General features: G+C 39.5%; 1 protein-coding gene across 2 annotated transcripts in view; it reads right to left on the bottom strand.

The window, feature by feature from the left end:
• Nucleotides 1-15503, bottom strand: part of LOC129240894 (paired box protein Pax-3-B-like) — a 59871-nt gene that overhangs the window by 20517 nt on the left and 23851 nt on the right. For both annotated transcript variants that reach the window (XM_054876961.1, XM_054876962.1), the window contains exon 2: nt 13752-13970. In XM_054876961.1, the coding sequence (XP_054732936.1) occupies nt 13752-13970 (219 nt within the window). The remainder of the gene's footprint in view (nt 1-13751; nt 13971-15503) is intronic.

Raw genomic sequence — 15503 nt, 5'->3', positions numbered from 1 at the left:
ACAGCTAACGAAACAATGGCTTTTTTGCGCGAAAAATTTGATGGCCGAATAATCTCACGTCGCGGTGATGCCAATTGGCTGATGATTTGACTCCGTTGGACTTCTTTCTTTGGGGTTATTTGAAAGAAAAGGTATGCGTCGATAAGCCAGCAACAATTCAAGAGCTGAAGGATGAGATAATTCGGCACGTTAACGGCATAGAACCTCAATTATGCCTCAGCGTCATCGAAAATTTAGACCATGGGATGGAGGTGTGCCGCGAGGCCATTTGGCCAATATTTTGTTCCATACATAATTGAGTTATATCAGTATTACCATAATAAAGAGAAATAACAATAATTTAAAAAAAAAATTGTATTTTATTCAAAATCAACACCGGCCTTTGCAACTTAACCACCTTTTATTAGAAATGTGTATGATACAACTTTTCTTTTTTAATCCTAAACCAATATTTGGGAATACATATTTCGAAAATTACATCACAAAAAAAGTGTATTTTCGGATGCATCGATCAATTTTATACAGAAATTGGATGGGATGATCCTTCGATTTGTTTTGATTGCAAACCGTAATTAATTATTCAAATAATTTCATCGTTCATAATAAATCTTAGGCTCAATATTCGGTAATTGATTTTTGATAAATCCAAATATCCAAATCAAAATTTGTACTAATTAATATTTTCAATAATCGTGCTTACAAGCCAACAACAACAACAACATACTACCTAAATGTGATGTCATATTTACCGACTTTTCGAAAGCGTTCGATAGAGTTAACCCTAAAACCCTACTTAAAAAGCTGTACGCTGTATGCTGGTTTTCACCTCAGCTTACCTAAGTGGTTTGCATCTTATTTCACTGATAGAACTCAATTCGTTCGTATAAGCAATATAAAATCTGATGCCAATTACCTCAGGTGTACCACAAGGCAGCCATCTCGGGCCACTAGTGTTCTTAATCCTTGTTAATGATATTCCAGACGTTTTTGTGACATCGCGTTGTCTGATGTATGCAGATGAATTGAAAATTTACAGTCGTATAGAGGACGTATGTAGCTGACTTCTAGAGACTTCAAGAGGACTTGACAAGTTTGATAGCTTGGTGTGATGATAACTTCTTGTCTTTTAATGCAAGATTTTGATAAAAACTAGCCAGCACTTGCCCTTCAGTAGACGCAGAGTTGCGATTGATTTCGATTACAAGTCGTGCACTCGCACCCTCACAAAAATGTATGACATTGAAAATGTCGTTTTCTAGACATATAAACTTTATGATTTCCAAATCTAGATCTATGCTCGGTGTTGTAGTAAGGAATTCAAAGAAGTTCCAGAATCTTTTTACGCTGAACAATTTGTATTTTTCCATGTGAGATCAAATTTGAAATATTGCTGTATTATATGGGATCCTTTCAAATGGGTTCTTCTTTAAGAATTGAGATGGCTCATAAACTTTTCACTAGATTTGCCGTTTATTCCCTTCGTTGGCGTTGCAGGTTGCCTGCATATAAAAGTAGATGCCTTTTGTTAGCATTGCCAATGTCCCCCTTGAAATTCAACGGAGAATCTCTTTTGCAAACGAGTGCTACTTTGAACTAAGTAGGCAATTGAGTACTAAAGTCTTCTATCGGCGAACAAAACTAACACTCTACAAGGCTCTCATCATGCTCGTCCTAACGTATGGTGCGGAAGCTTGAACGAGGGCAAGGGCATCTGATGAGGCGTTCCTGGAGTGTTGGGGAGAAAGATTCTGCGGAAGATTTATGGATTTTTGTACGTTGGTGACGGCGAGTATCGTAGGCGATGGAACAATGAGCGGTATGTGCTTTACGATGACATAGACATAGCGCAGCGTATAAAGATCCAGCGGCTTCGTTGGCTGGGCCATGTCGCCCGAATGAATACAAACGCTCCGGCTTTGAAAGCATTCGAGCGGTACCAGTTGGTGATAGCAGAGGAAGAGGAAGGCCTTATTTGCGTTGGAAAGTTTAAGTGGAGAAGGCCTTTTTTTAGCATTGCCAACATTAGAAATGCGAAGAGTCATCGACAGAACAATTACATTGGTAATGTTTATAAGGGACACAGCCACGAATCATACCAAATGCCACTTCTTACTGGAGCGAATACTTTTTAATTGCCCTACTCGTAACCTAAGACTCAGCAATATGCTCCATTTACCTTATTACAAGACCAATTTTAGTCACAATGACCCGCTTAAAAGATTTATAAGGCAGTCTAACCAAATTTGCAAAATTTTGGATATATTCTCTAACTCACGAGAGGGTTTCAAGTCAGAACTCAGTCTGGAGATACACATTTTGAATCGTAGCTAATGCATCTCACTGAGAAACAACTCATTAATTATATTTAAGCTTTAGTATTTGTAATCTGTTTGAGTTGTGCTTTAATTGATGAGAGAATGAATAAATAAATAAATAGATGCGGTATGCAAATAGAACCACCCGCCTGTAAAAATGTATCAGTAACCGTATGGCGTGTGGGTGAGCTGTGTGGTTTCAGAGCTACTGTTCTGTGGTTAAGCTACTATATTATATTAAGTATCAGATCATTGTAGTATATATGGATATCGGCTTCAGTAGTTCAAGTCGAAGCTGCAGCGCAGTAGTTATTCGAATTAAAAATTATAATATTTCCACTTTTACTAAATTTGATAGTAAATCAGAAATTTGAATTTTGCTAGATTAATATGGGTTTCAGCAGCCAATTCGAATTTTTTGTCCTTTTAAGGCAGATTTGTGGGTAACATTGATGACGACAAATACAGTAAGGAACTCGAATAGTAAAGCCTGCTCCCGGTGAAAAAATACCATATGCCAAAAGGCACTTATATTTAGATATTGGTGCTGTTTAAGGGGGTTAATAGATTGCATGTTCTTTTGTTTTTTTTTCTGGATAATATATATTTTTAAATGACAATTCTAAAAAGAACTAAAGAATACTATACAAAACATCTCTCTGCTCATATTATATAATCGCTGCTAGTTGGGTGGAGACAAAGGCTCTCCGACGATTTCTGCCAGCCTCTAGTATGTCTAATTTCGTTCCAGTTGGCGGTGTAAGATCTCTCAATTAGGATTGTGAGGATCCATGTTTGTCGTGGGCGTCCTCTGCGTCCCGCTTAGTAATCTTTTTCCGATGTTGATGAAATTTTGCATTACTTGCACTTCAATGTAAGTTAAATATACCTGTCTACTTATAAAAGTTGCTATAGTAAAAGAAGGTATGAGGGCATCAAATCTTTTGATCAGATTTTGATAAAAACTAGTTCATTTGGTTTTCAATACCATCGATTTTTTCTGCTTTATTAGATTTTGTCTCCTACTTTGCATGCTGTTGAAAGCAACTTTAAACAGATAAATAGATGGAGCCTGATGATATATTTTCACGGGCCTTTTCGAAGATTTGCCAAATTGGGAGTCTAGCAGGTCTGAAACCACAATAATAAAATCCAATCAGTTCATTGAAAGCCTTTCACATAATATAATCAACGACACCTTATATGCGATGTTCAGAAGACTAATTTCCCGTATGTTGGCGTAGATTGAGGGATCACCATTTCTATGAATTAGGCGCACCATACTTAAATCTCAATCGATATGTAAGTATTCACTCAATCATGTTTGGCCTACAAGTTGATGTATGAACCTTACCTCGCCACTATATTTGAATATCTCAGATGAGGCTTTCTGACCTTTAGCTGTGCCATTGTTATCCGTACTTCGTCATTGTCGTCTAGTGGAACGACAGTTCCGTTTTCAGCAATTGCGGGATCGCCGTCTTCGTCTCCGCTGTGTCTCCGACTGCTTTAATCATTCAGTATCGAGGATGGCGAAGGTAGTGGTAAGTCGTCGACTTCAAAAACTGATGAAAATACCAATAAAGTGAAAGAAAAGTTGATCAATAACTGCAAATTATCCATCAGAAAACTGACAGAGGACTTGAACATTCTTTATGGATCCGCTCAGGACAAAGTAGCTAATGATTTGGATTGACGCCGTGTTGCTGCCACGTTGGTCTCAAAGAACTTGATCAAAGACATGATGTGCAAAGCCAAATCCGAACCCAAAATTAAACAAACGCATCGATACTGGAGACAGGACGTGGGTTTATGAGTGCGACATGCAATTCGCACATCAGAGAGCTCCAAATGAACCAAGCTAAAAAAAAGCAACGTCATTTTCAGTCAAAAAAAAAGCGTTCCTTATGATTTTTATTCAAAATACACCAAGTCTTGAAAAAGTCCCATACAAGGAGAATCGACACACACCATCTTTTTGTCGATTTTTAAGCTGCATTCGACAGTACGAAATGGAGTTGCCTATGTGGCGCGGTGTATGAATTTGGTATCCTCGCAAACTTATACGATTATGCAAAATGACGCTGCTCAATACCAGCAACGCCGTCAGAATTTGGAAGGACCTCTATGAGCCCTTTGATACCAAACAATGTTTTAGACAGAGTGACTTTCTGTAGTAGTGATTTCTTTAACTTGATGCTGGAAAGGATCCTGCGAGCCACAGAACTTAATCGTTCAGGCACAAGTTTTTATAAGCGTACAATTGTTGGCGTATGCCGATGATATTAACATCATCGGCCTTAATAACCGTTAGTTCTGACTTTTCCAAATTTGATAAACAAGCAAACCGAATGGGTCTGGTTGTGAAGAAGGACAAAACGAAGCATCTTCTGTTAATAAACATACAGTTGGCGCACTCGCTTTTCCGGCACCCACTTCATTGTTGACAGTTATGACTTCGAGGTTGTAAGAGATTTCGTGTATATAGGAACCAGCTTAACACCGATAATAAAGTCAGCCTTGAAATACAACGGAGAATCTCTCTTGCCAACAAGTTCTACTTTGGACTAAGTAGAGAATTGAGTAGTAAAGTCATCTCTCGACGAACAAAACTAACACTCTACAAGGCTCTCATTATGCCCGTCCTAGCTGTACGAGCTTTGCGGTGACATAGACATTGCGTATCGAGTAAAGATCGGCTTCGTTGGTTGGGCCATGTCGCCCGAATGAATACAAACGCTCTGGTATGCGAGCGGTACCAGTTGGTGATAGCAGAGTAAGTGGAAGGCCTCCTCTGCGTTGGTAAGATCAGGTGGAGAAGGACTTGGCTTCGCTTTGTGTTTCCAACTAGCGTCAGTTAGCACGAGCAAGAAGTGTCTGGCGCCTTTGTTAAACTCGGTCAAAATCGCGTAAGCGGTTATCGCGCCAATTAAGAAGAAGAAGAATATGAAAAGTATTAGTGAAATGTGATTTATTATTATATTTTGTACAAAACGTGAAACTTTGCTATGGCTTTTGTATTTTCGTAAATAATAATTGAAATTATAAAATAAAGGAATAGTCAAAACTTTCCAATACGTGGTGTACACTTTCTTTTGACGCTGACTGCGTATGTAAATAACAAAGTAGCCTACGTTTATCGTTGAGTGCTTAGCCAGTTTCGACTACCTAAATTTAGTCCAACGAATTGTATAAAATTGAATTTGCTGGAAGTTGCAGAATTCGCCCTTATTTTGCACATTTGTGTTGCCCTTGTGTCCAGTAGTTTTTGCACTTTTACCTATTATATTGCCCGTATTTATGTAGTAGATCCTCTCTTCTTTTGACCTTCGTTAATTAATTTATTGCCTGCAGCATTGCAGTGACCTTTTTGCTCATTTGGAACGTGATTTATTTTTGTAATGCAAATCGCTTTCGGCATACCAGAACAACAATGAAACGTACACTAATTTACCCACATTTTATTGTTTTTTATTATGTTGCTTGCTGCCGTGTACGTTTGCATGTGTGTATGTGTGTATGCAATGCCAATAGTAGAAATCCAATTACCAACTAATATGCGGTCGTAATGTTTTATTTTAACATATTTGTTGTGAATATTTACTGTTTTTATTTACTCTCTGTTTTCAGGTAATTTGTACAAACAACTATCTGCTAACCAATTGACTCACACCTTTCATCGTCTCAATGACACATTTGAATAGATATTAACAATTTGTTTGCAAATGCTGTCTTGCCGCCGCCGCCAAAGCGACAATGGGTCAAAGTGCCGCCTGCCACCACAGCTTTAATATTTGCAGTGCAACCAATTTGATGCTTCTAAATAACTATAACAACTCCATGAGATCACAAGCTGCGCAAGCAGCCGTCAAGTTCAGCATCAACAAGTGTTGCCTCCTGCCATGCATCAGGGCATTTGCGCGCTTTGTTTACCTGCCTACCCTACGTCCGTCCAACAAATGTAAGCTATCCGCCCGTTCAGTCGTTCATTCATTCACTTGTCCGTACGTTTGCTGGGTAAATGATAACTCATCGGAAGCTGTTGACAGCCGATTATTTGTCTTTCAAATTACGTAAAAAACGACGTTAGTGGAGATGATAAAAAAAGTCAAAGTGCAAACATTGTCATTGCAATAGCTGCAATTGTCGCTGCCGTGTAATTGCGATATGCAAATGCGTACAAAAAATAAAGTAGCCAAGCCGTATGGGCATGACAAACGTTGTGTTGAAAGTGCACAGACAAATCGCCGCCGGAAGTTGTGTTTCGCACTAAATGCAAGTACTCGTATCTAGACAATAACCGCAGTACGTATGCACACACATACATGCATACATACATACTTACATACATGCCCAAAAGTAGGTTCATACTATTCACTATCTGCTTATGACTTTAATCAGCAAAACATCTGACAAAAAATAATTACGCGAATGACTACGGGCATTCTCATTCACTCGCTCGAAAGCCGCACATATCCATGCATCCATCCATTCACATTGCAAACAAGTGCGCTTGCGGCACTTACGGGGATTGCAACTGTTTGCGGTATGAGATAGGTAGCAGCTGGTAATTAAAGTCAACAATTAGAAATCAGATTAAACGATTAAAATTATGTGAAATATGTATGTATGTATGTACGTATGTATGTGCGGTTGCAAAATCACGCTGGGAAAAGGAATTGGAAATGTTTGTAAGGGCATATTCACTGGCTGATTGTACACAATTTGCAATCAAATTTTTTGCATATTATTCGAAGCTTTTGAAGTCAATTAAAATACATACGTATGCATGTATGCACGGCTATTTATACTCACAAATAACATTTGTTCGTGTATTTAAAAAATTCGGTAACCGCTAAATGTATTGAGTTGCAATTGGCACGCAGCAGATTCGTGAAACAGTGGGTTGTTTCTTATCAAATAATAAAAATCGCTTTCGGGCTAAAATTTACGAGTGACGAAATTTGCATTCGAATTACAAAATTTATAACAATTTCGTGACGAAAATTGTTGGCATCCATGATTTAGTTATTAATGGTTTGCTTATTAATGGTTTGCTCACTTGTGAGATTAGAAATTTGACACTCTCGCACAAAAGGTTGCATTCGAGAAGGTGAAAAAAGTGGAAAAAATTAAATCTATTTTGGTAGCAAAAATGTGTTTTTTACTTAAATGAAATAACACAATTTATGGACAATGTAAACACACATATCAGGTCAGTCCATAAGTTCGTGCGTTTTTTAAAGGTGGTTTTAAAATTAATAAAGTAGTTGTTGTTACTCATATGGCATTGAAGTCCACGGAAAAGGTGATAATCACAAGGTGCAATATCCGGGGAGTATGGTGGATGTGGCATTAATGTTTGCCTTGCGGTATGAGGTCTTGCGTTGTCGTGGTGAAACAAAACTTTGCGTCTATTCACTAAAGACGGTCGATTTTTGTTAAGTGCCTCATTCGGGTTTGATAGCTGATGGAAATAAAAATCAGCAGTTATCGTCTGGTTTGGTTCCAGAAGTTCATAATAAACAATACCGGCCATATATCCCACCAAATAGACAGGATAATCTTCTTGGAGTGAAGGCCATCTCTAGGGGTCGGTTCTGGTGTTTCATCTTTATCTAACAATTGGCGTTTGCGAACAGGATTATTGTAAAGGACCCATTTTTCATCACCAGTAACGATACGGTTAAAAAAACTTTAATTTTCAAGCCGTTGCAGCAGCTGAGAATACACATCCACTCTCTGTTGAAAGTTGACGACGGAAAGTCTATGCGGAACCAATTTTCCCAGCTTTGAAACCTTTCCCAACTGAACCAGGTACCTGTGAACTATTCCAAGCGATGAATTTAACTTCTGAGCTATGCTATCGACTGTCAAACTTGGCACAGCTTCCACGAGTTCGAGCAAGGCGTCGGAGTTAAAGACTTCAGGACGACCAGCACGCGGGGCATCCTCCACGTCGCAGTTACCAATTCGGAATTTTGAAAACCACTTTTGCGCAGTCCTTACACTCACGGTATCCTCTACGTGAATAGTGTTTATTTCTGCAGCAGCAGTTGTTGCATTTTTACCACTTTTATAAAAAAAATACGAAATATGCCTCTTATACGCGTTCAAAGATTTTATTTTATTTTTTAACAACACGAGCTTCTATCCGCGATTAAAATCATTTGTTGAATGCACAATATATCAAAGAAAATATAAACAGTTCCGTTATATTACGCGAGTAATTTTTTGTATGCAAAAATCGTACAAACGTGAAATTATGGGTAAAATACGCACGAACTTATGGACTGACCTAATATTTCATATAAACATGTTGGTTGGTTGGTTAAAGTGGTGATTCTTCCAGAATCCAACTAGCGCTTCCGTACCATTTTGTTGTCACATCCTCGTTACTAACTTGTTTAACGGTTATTTAGAGCATGACTATATTCAGTCTGTGCGGTTTAAGAACCTTATTAGGTTGCCAGACAGTTGTTCGAGACTCTCGAATAGCGGTTGGCCCAGCGTTAGCATTCTGTTCTTCCATAGGGCAGTGCATTTACAGAGGAAATGGAAGATTGTTTCCTTTTTCTCCGGTTGTTTACAACTGTGACAGTATGTATTGTGAGGGATACCCTTTTTGGTTGCTTGTTCTCCGATAGACCAAAAGCCAGTTATGACTGCCGTTAGTCTCTAGGCGTCCCGTCGTTTCATGTTTATCAATGTCGACGATTGCTTGAGGTTGTAGGTGGGCTATAACATTCTGCTGATTTTGCATTTCGCCTGGTCTTTCCATCAATCCGCGATTCGGAGGTATTTTAGGGAATTATATTCTTGACTGCATCTAATGGTGGGAATACCGGTTCTGCAAGAGCGTTATTCATGGCAGATCCCCCTCTTGTCACTTCATCTGCTTTTTCGTTACCTCCAATATTCCGATGTCCCCGGACCCAGATTAAGGTAATTTTATGATTTTCACTCAAGGTGCTAAGGCTAAACACGTAAATATGAAAAAAGAATTACACTATTTTCTCGGTAGATGGCTGTCGTGATCGATATCTCGTAAAGTATCGAACAAAAAATTAAAAGTTTAAAGGTTTTTCTTCATACAAATTGCTTTCGCGAAATATTTTGCAGTTTTTGGCTTGTATAATTATTAACGATATGAAGAAAATACAAGGAGAAGGAATAGCTAATTTAATTGCCCAACTGGCTGCTAGTAACAAACAGTTCGAGGAAATACGTAAACGACGTTAACTGAGGTTTCAAAAAATGTTGGCCGAAATACGCATGAGAAATTCGTTATTACATTTTATAATCAGCAGGAATAGGTCAAACCCTCTATGCAAATGAGAGTATATCAGGTTTTTTTATTAGTGCATATTGTAGGTGAGGCACGGCAAGTTCTGGGAGCTAGAGATTCCTTACAGCACCGACGAGTTTTTTAAGGAGTGCTTTCGGATTATGATTGGTTATGTATCGAAGTCATGTCCATTGCAAAAACTGATACAAATGCATCACTTTAGACAAATGTATCGCGATTGCTTTATATGCGCTTGGTTCCTCAGCTGAATACAGGACGATCGGCAGACTGTTCGGAGTAACAAAAGAAAGCATATGAAATATTTAACAAGATTGCTATTCAGCGGTTTGCCATAAGTTTGTTAAGTTTCCCAGCTTGATAAGTATTTTCCCAGCAAATTTCTTACCAAAGAGAAAATTGAAGAGAGTGTTAAGGGATTTGGGGTGGAAAAGAGGTATTAAACCTAGCTCCAGTACGCTTAACATAATTACTGACGGCTCAAAAATGATGGACGGAATAGATTTATTACGCAGTTTTTAGGACCAGGGAAACTATAGAGAGACTAGCCGCAGACCCACGGTTACACATCTATTGGGTACCCGGATATAAGGGCATTGCAGGAAACGAAATTGTAGATGAGATTGCCAAAAGCGTCATACTGAAACCTTTAAATACGGTATACAATGACATCGCTACGGACATGAAAACACGGATAGACAGGAGGTGGAATAATCTAGAGACTTGCAAAACCGCGAAAATTATGTGTACACAGAAGGTAGATGCGCCAGATTCGTACTTGTCCTGTCTAGAAAGAAAAGCAGAACTATCGTAGGTATACTGCCAGGCCACAATTTGTTAGCGGCACACGCATACAAATGGCAATAACAAACAATGGGAGCTGCAGATTTTGCAATGAACTAGAAGAGAAGCAAACTCTTGAACCCCTTCTATGTTCTTGCCCTGCATTAGCGAGAACCCGAATGAAATGTTTAGGAGCTCTACAATATGAGAAGTTAGAATGTCCCTCGGGGTTAGAGCTTCAGAGCTTACTTAGATTCGCAAAAGATTACAAGATTCCTACTATAAGGAAACGTAAGGGATCATTAAGGTCTATGTGATGGCTTTCAGCCAGCCAGGACAACCTATCCTAAGGGATTTGGGAAAGTTGGATTTGCACAATGTTTGGGTGCTGTCGGTAAGTGTGTATATTTTGACTAATGTTCAAAGACTTCGAATACGTTTAATTAACTTCGGATGGATGCCATATTGGAATTAGACCCTCAGCCAGTGATGCTGTACACTATTATAACTATAAGGGCCACAGGTATTTATATTGTATATAAGTTCGATGAAAAGACTAACCTTAATTTTTCATAGGACCTATACCTATGTGTATAAATGTTGGGGCACTCGACCGCTGCAATGATTCTCAAATTTTCGAGCAGTCGTTCTTAAAGCAAATTCCTCAAAACCCTCTTCTCAGCGGTAAAATGAAACTAATTTTTGGTACAAATGTTCCAGTCGTTGTGCTGAGAGCTCAGCGTTTCGTTTTATTTAGTTTCTAATGAAGGCTCACCCTTACAACTCAATGGCCAGATGCAACTTTACAAGTCTAAGAGAGTAGTAGAGGACGCTTTTGGTCACTCGAAAGCAAGGTTTAGAAATCTTGGTAAAGCCAAACAAATTTCGAATACGCAAATCAACGAGAGCAACCAGAACTGACGTACTATACTCAAGATCGCAACTTCAGCGCAGAATAAATAAGAGAATCAAACGTTTCGTTTTTATGTTCCTTTTAAATTTCATTTATTTCATTATTTATTTACATTTTGAACACTAGCTCCAATTTTTTAGCAATACTGGGAAAGCCTCCTCTGGACACTTCATCCACTCATTTGAAAGTAGGCTTATCGGAAACAACTTCCGTCAATCCCAACTTTCTTATAATAAAGCCTGTAATGTAACAAATTTGATCGCGTTGAATCTATCCAATTATTCACTCTGCTGTAAGTCTTTGAGAAAAGTCAGATCTTCGCAAAACATGAATTCCTTTAAAATCACCATATCATAGAAAATAAAGCTTTTTAAAATCTCCATTTAAGCATCAGTTTCGGATACTTTAAAAGCCCACTTTTTGCACACATTGCTTCAATGACTTAAGCGTTATGTTAGGATTTATTCCATGTCCTAGTAGTCCTGAACATACCGATACAAGCTCTTGAGCGAGTCGTTGCTCGTAAACACACCATTTTGAAAACGAAATGTTTATTCTACAAATTTTACTCTTCCTTTACTTTTACTAAAAACTTCTAAAGCTAGCGACCTAGTGAAGGAAGCCGATTTTTTAAAGCGAACGAGGAAGCTGCTTCCTAAGCAAACCTTTTGTTATTGAACTATGGTTCACATTTATAGTGCATATTTTACTAAATTTGAAAACGAAAGGGATACATTTTTACTCATACAAATTGTATGTTTTATACACGGGCACTTTGCTCAAGGAACAAAGCCATATGCCCTTCTCGGCGCACCCAACCGTAATTGTCACTAAGATCGAAAACTGCCACAAGGTCTAGCCGGCAGCGCTGGGCGCAAAGACAAAGAAATGTTGTTGGTGACATTTAAAGCGGTTGGCCGGTCGGTTCTGTATTATCTGAAATTATCTGGTCTCCTGATATTAGTGATTCGCAATGGACCATCAGGATAGCCACCGGACGGTTCCTGTTGTTTCCACTACTACATTTACACAACGAGGTCTACATGTTCCCGATTAAGGAGCATAGTAAGATGCTCAGCAACCAATTTCTGTTGTGCTGCTACCCTGCAAGTACTTTCTAGAGGCCGAGCCCCCTTCCACTCGTGTCAGGAGGTATCCCTTGGATGAGATTCAGGACTAAACATGACTGGAACTACGAGATTGCCAACCATCATTGCAGACGAAGAGCTTCAGCTACCTCGTAAGACCCTACGGACTCAATTGCGTTCTGAATATTATAGCAGGTTAAACTTCTACTTATCCAGAATCGACCCCCACACACTCAATATAGCCCACACGATACTAACTACCTATTAACCGCTGGACTCTACCCATCGAAACGGCATATATTTTGGGCCCACGATTTGATACAGGAACAACAAGAACCACTCTCGCCCAAACTTGGTACTCGAGTTCTTGGTTACGAAGAATAAAAGCCATGCAAGTCGGCATAACATATCACCGCGGTGCGAAACCGAAGTGTTGGGTTCAGTTAGGTTGTTACTCCTAAGGATAAGAGGTCTGACTTGGAGGAGAATCATAAATTCGTCCATTGTGGAATAACTATTTTCGGTTGTATGAAGCATTCTGTTCTGCTGATGTAATTCAGTAGCCGGAGGACATGCAACAGTGGTATTTCCGTAGGAGTGGCAAAAAGTGAGAGTCCACATGTCTAAATCCTAATCTTGTGAAAGCAGGAAAGCTGAGAAGAAGTTGTTGGCTGGAAATAATGCGAAACCTCACCGCATCTATGTGTAACAGACAATGCCTATAAAGAACACCGACTACTATCGAGAGTTGAGGCTTGCTTAGACTTAAGAGTTCCCTTGAGCACAAGTTGGTGCTCTTGTTGAGCGGATGTAAAGCTCGAGCAGACCACAAGAAGTAAACAGAACCACTATCCTCTATTTGCACGGGGAAGCCACCTTACGGGTCCTCTGTCAAGCTGATGAACTAGCTCAGTACTTCCAAAGCACTTTCGAGTGCGACCAAAACGGAAGTCAGTCATTCCGTTGCTTCTTTTGGGCGCACCTGCAGCAAACCAAGAGCTCTGGCTGTCCGAATGAATATCTATTATACTTCCCTGGCAGTTGTCACACAAGTGAGCAGTCAATCAACTACTTCTTTGAAAGCTTTGATACCTCGGCTTGGAAGACGCTACAGTGGTTCGGAATCCTCCACCATCAGCAGAATCCTCCACCAACTCTACCTCAATGTTATCTAGCAACAAATCTCGCAAATAGCTTCAAAAAATTAACTAAAACATTTATTTTCGAACTGATATACGTACATATTCATTTGCGAGCATTATACCTTCATTTATCTAGAGTTTCATCGCTTAATGTAAATTTTAATTTAATTCAAATTTGTGTTCTTAGTTGCATTTGCAACTCACCCAGTAACTTGGAGACCGCTCCTTGCTGCGTCAGCATATGTTGAGCCAAATCATAGCCACGCAAACCGAAGCGCGAGAGTTCCAAAAGACGGTGCTGTGACATCAGTGCGTTGAGCGTCGAATGTGGTGCAGGATGAGGATTTGCGAAAATGCCGCTTAAGCCTGAAGCGTTTGAAATGCCCGGCGGCATGGCAGCAGGAGGAGCTGCTGGTAGACCAACTGTTAAAAAGAAAGCAGATAGAAACCAAAGTAGAAAATTAGAAAGCTTTTATATAGAAAAACAAAAAAATGATAAAACTGCAGTTGTGATTGCGATTAGAAAGAGAAAAAATATGTCACTGCGTTTGCAATTTGCTAAAGTGTGAAACCGCATAGGCCACCACAATCGTCGCGTTTTTGTGGTTTGAACAAAAGTTTAATTTGCTTTTGTTTGGAATTTAAACGAGGCATCACACAGAAATTCCGCACATTGCGCGCCAACACCAACTCCAACAAATTTGTTCCATTGCACTGTCAACACAACTCCTTTGAAGTGGCTGCAGCAACAAAACAAAAGTAGCAAGCAACAAAAAACAAAAAATAAAAAGCAAATGCACCAGAGTTGAGTGGCGGCAAAGAGCAGACAAGCGATGCAGGCGGCTTAAAGTAGGCAGCATCATAAGTGTTGAAAAATGGTTGTAGCCTGCATAGACGTTGACGAAACAAGCAACACAAAAACCAAAACAAAAAGAAATAATGAAATAAAAATAAAAATCGGACGCATCGCGCAAAATAATCGAAACGTGATCATGGCTTGACGAGCCGCTGGCGTGTCATATATGGGCATAATAGAGTGCTGGCCATCAGCTCGTCTCCATCATGGCATCATCATAATCGTCTGCCAATGTGCGCACGAGTCCCGGGTGGCAGCCGATAACGCAGTTGCCACCACCAATTTTGCCACCGTTTTGTTTTTGTTATCTTTGTTTTTTGTCTTACTGTTAAATACACACATTACATAGAAGCATTTGACCATTTAGCTCCAACTGCAACGGCAACTTTTCCGCAGACCATCAATGTTATCATCACCGCCAGCAGTCACTGGCCACCAGCCGCGTAGTCATGTTTTCGGTGCTAATTTCATCACTTGCTCGGAATTTTAAGAATTCTTGACAAGTTCCAAATACCGACGGACTTCGATCAACACGTTGACATTGCATGGCCGCTGGCCGGGAGAGACACACGTCCAACTAAGTAGGCAAGCTAGCAAGCAAGTAAGCAAGCAAACAATCGGCCAACCAACCAACTAGCCAGCTAACCAGCTAACCAGGCTGGTAGGGCAACCCATATTGGCAGTGACTCGTTCGCTGTTCAGATGCGAGTAATTTAGTAATTCCTGCGATGTAGAAGCTTTTATGTACAATTTGACATTTTATCTGATCGCAAGAACTGCTCACATTTTAACACTTTTTTGCCAATCCACTAGCAATAAGTCAGGCAGTTGGCTGCTGGCTGCTGTTAACTGGCTGCATACGCTGAAGCATTGTTGGATTGCCGCATTTGTCGCATGAATGACCTGTGCAATGCAGTCGTTGGAAATTCCTCGACTTGACGCGTCTCAGTCGTCAAATCGTTTCATTTCGGTTAAGGAAGATGAATGTGAAATGCTTGTGATTGTACCTTTTCGTATGAAAGATTTAATTTTGGATTGAATAAGCATTAAACGCAATTTTTCAATAAGTATATAAAATGGTTATTACGTTAGGTTGAAGA

The sequence above is a fragment of the Anastrepha obliqua genome, chromosome 3 (genome assembly GCF_027943255.1).
Source record: "Anastrepha obliqua isolate idAnaObli1 chromosome 3, idAnaObli1_1.0, whole genome shotgun sequence".
Lineage (NCBI taxonomy): Eukaryota > Metazoa > Arthropoda > Insecta > Diptera > Tephritidae > Anastrepha > Anastrepha obliqua.
This window is presented reverse-complemented; position numbering and strand designations above follow the sequence as displayed.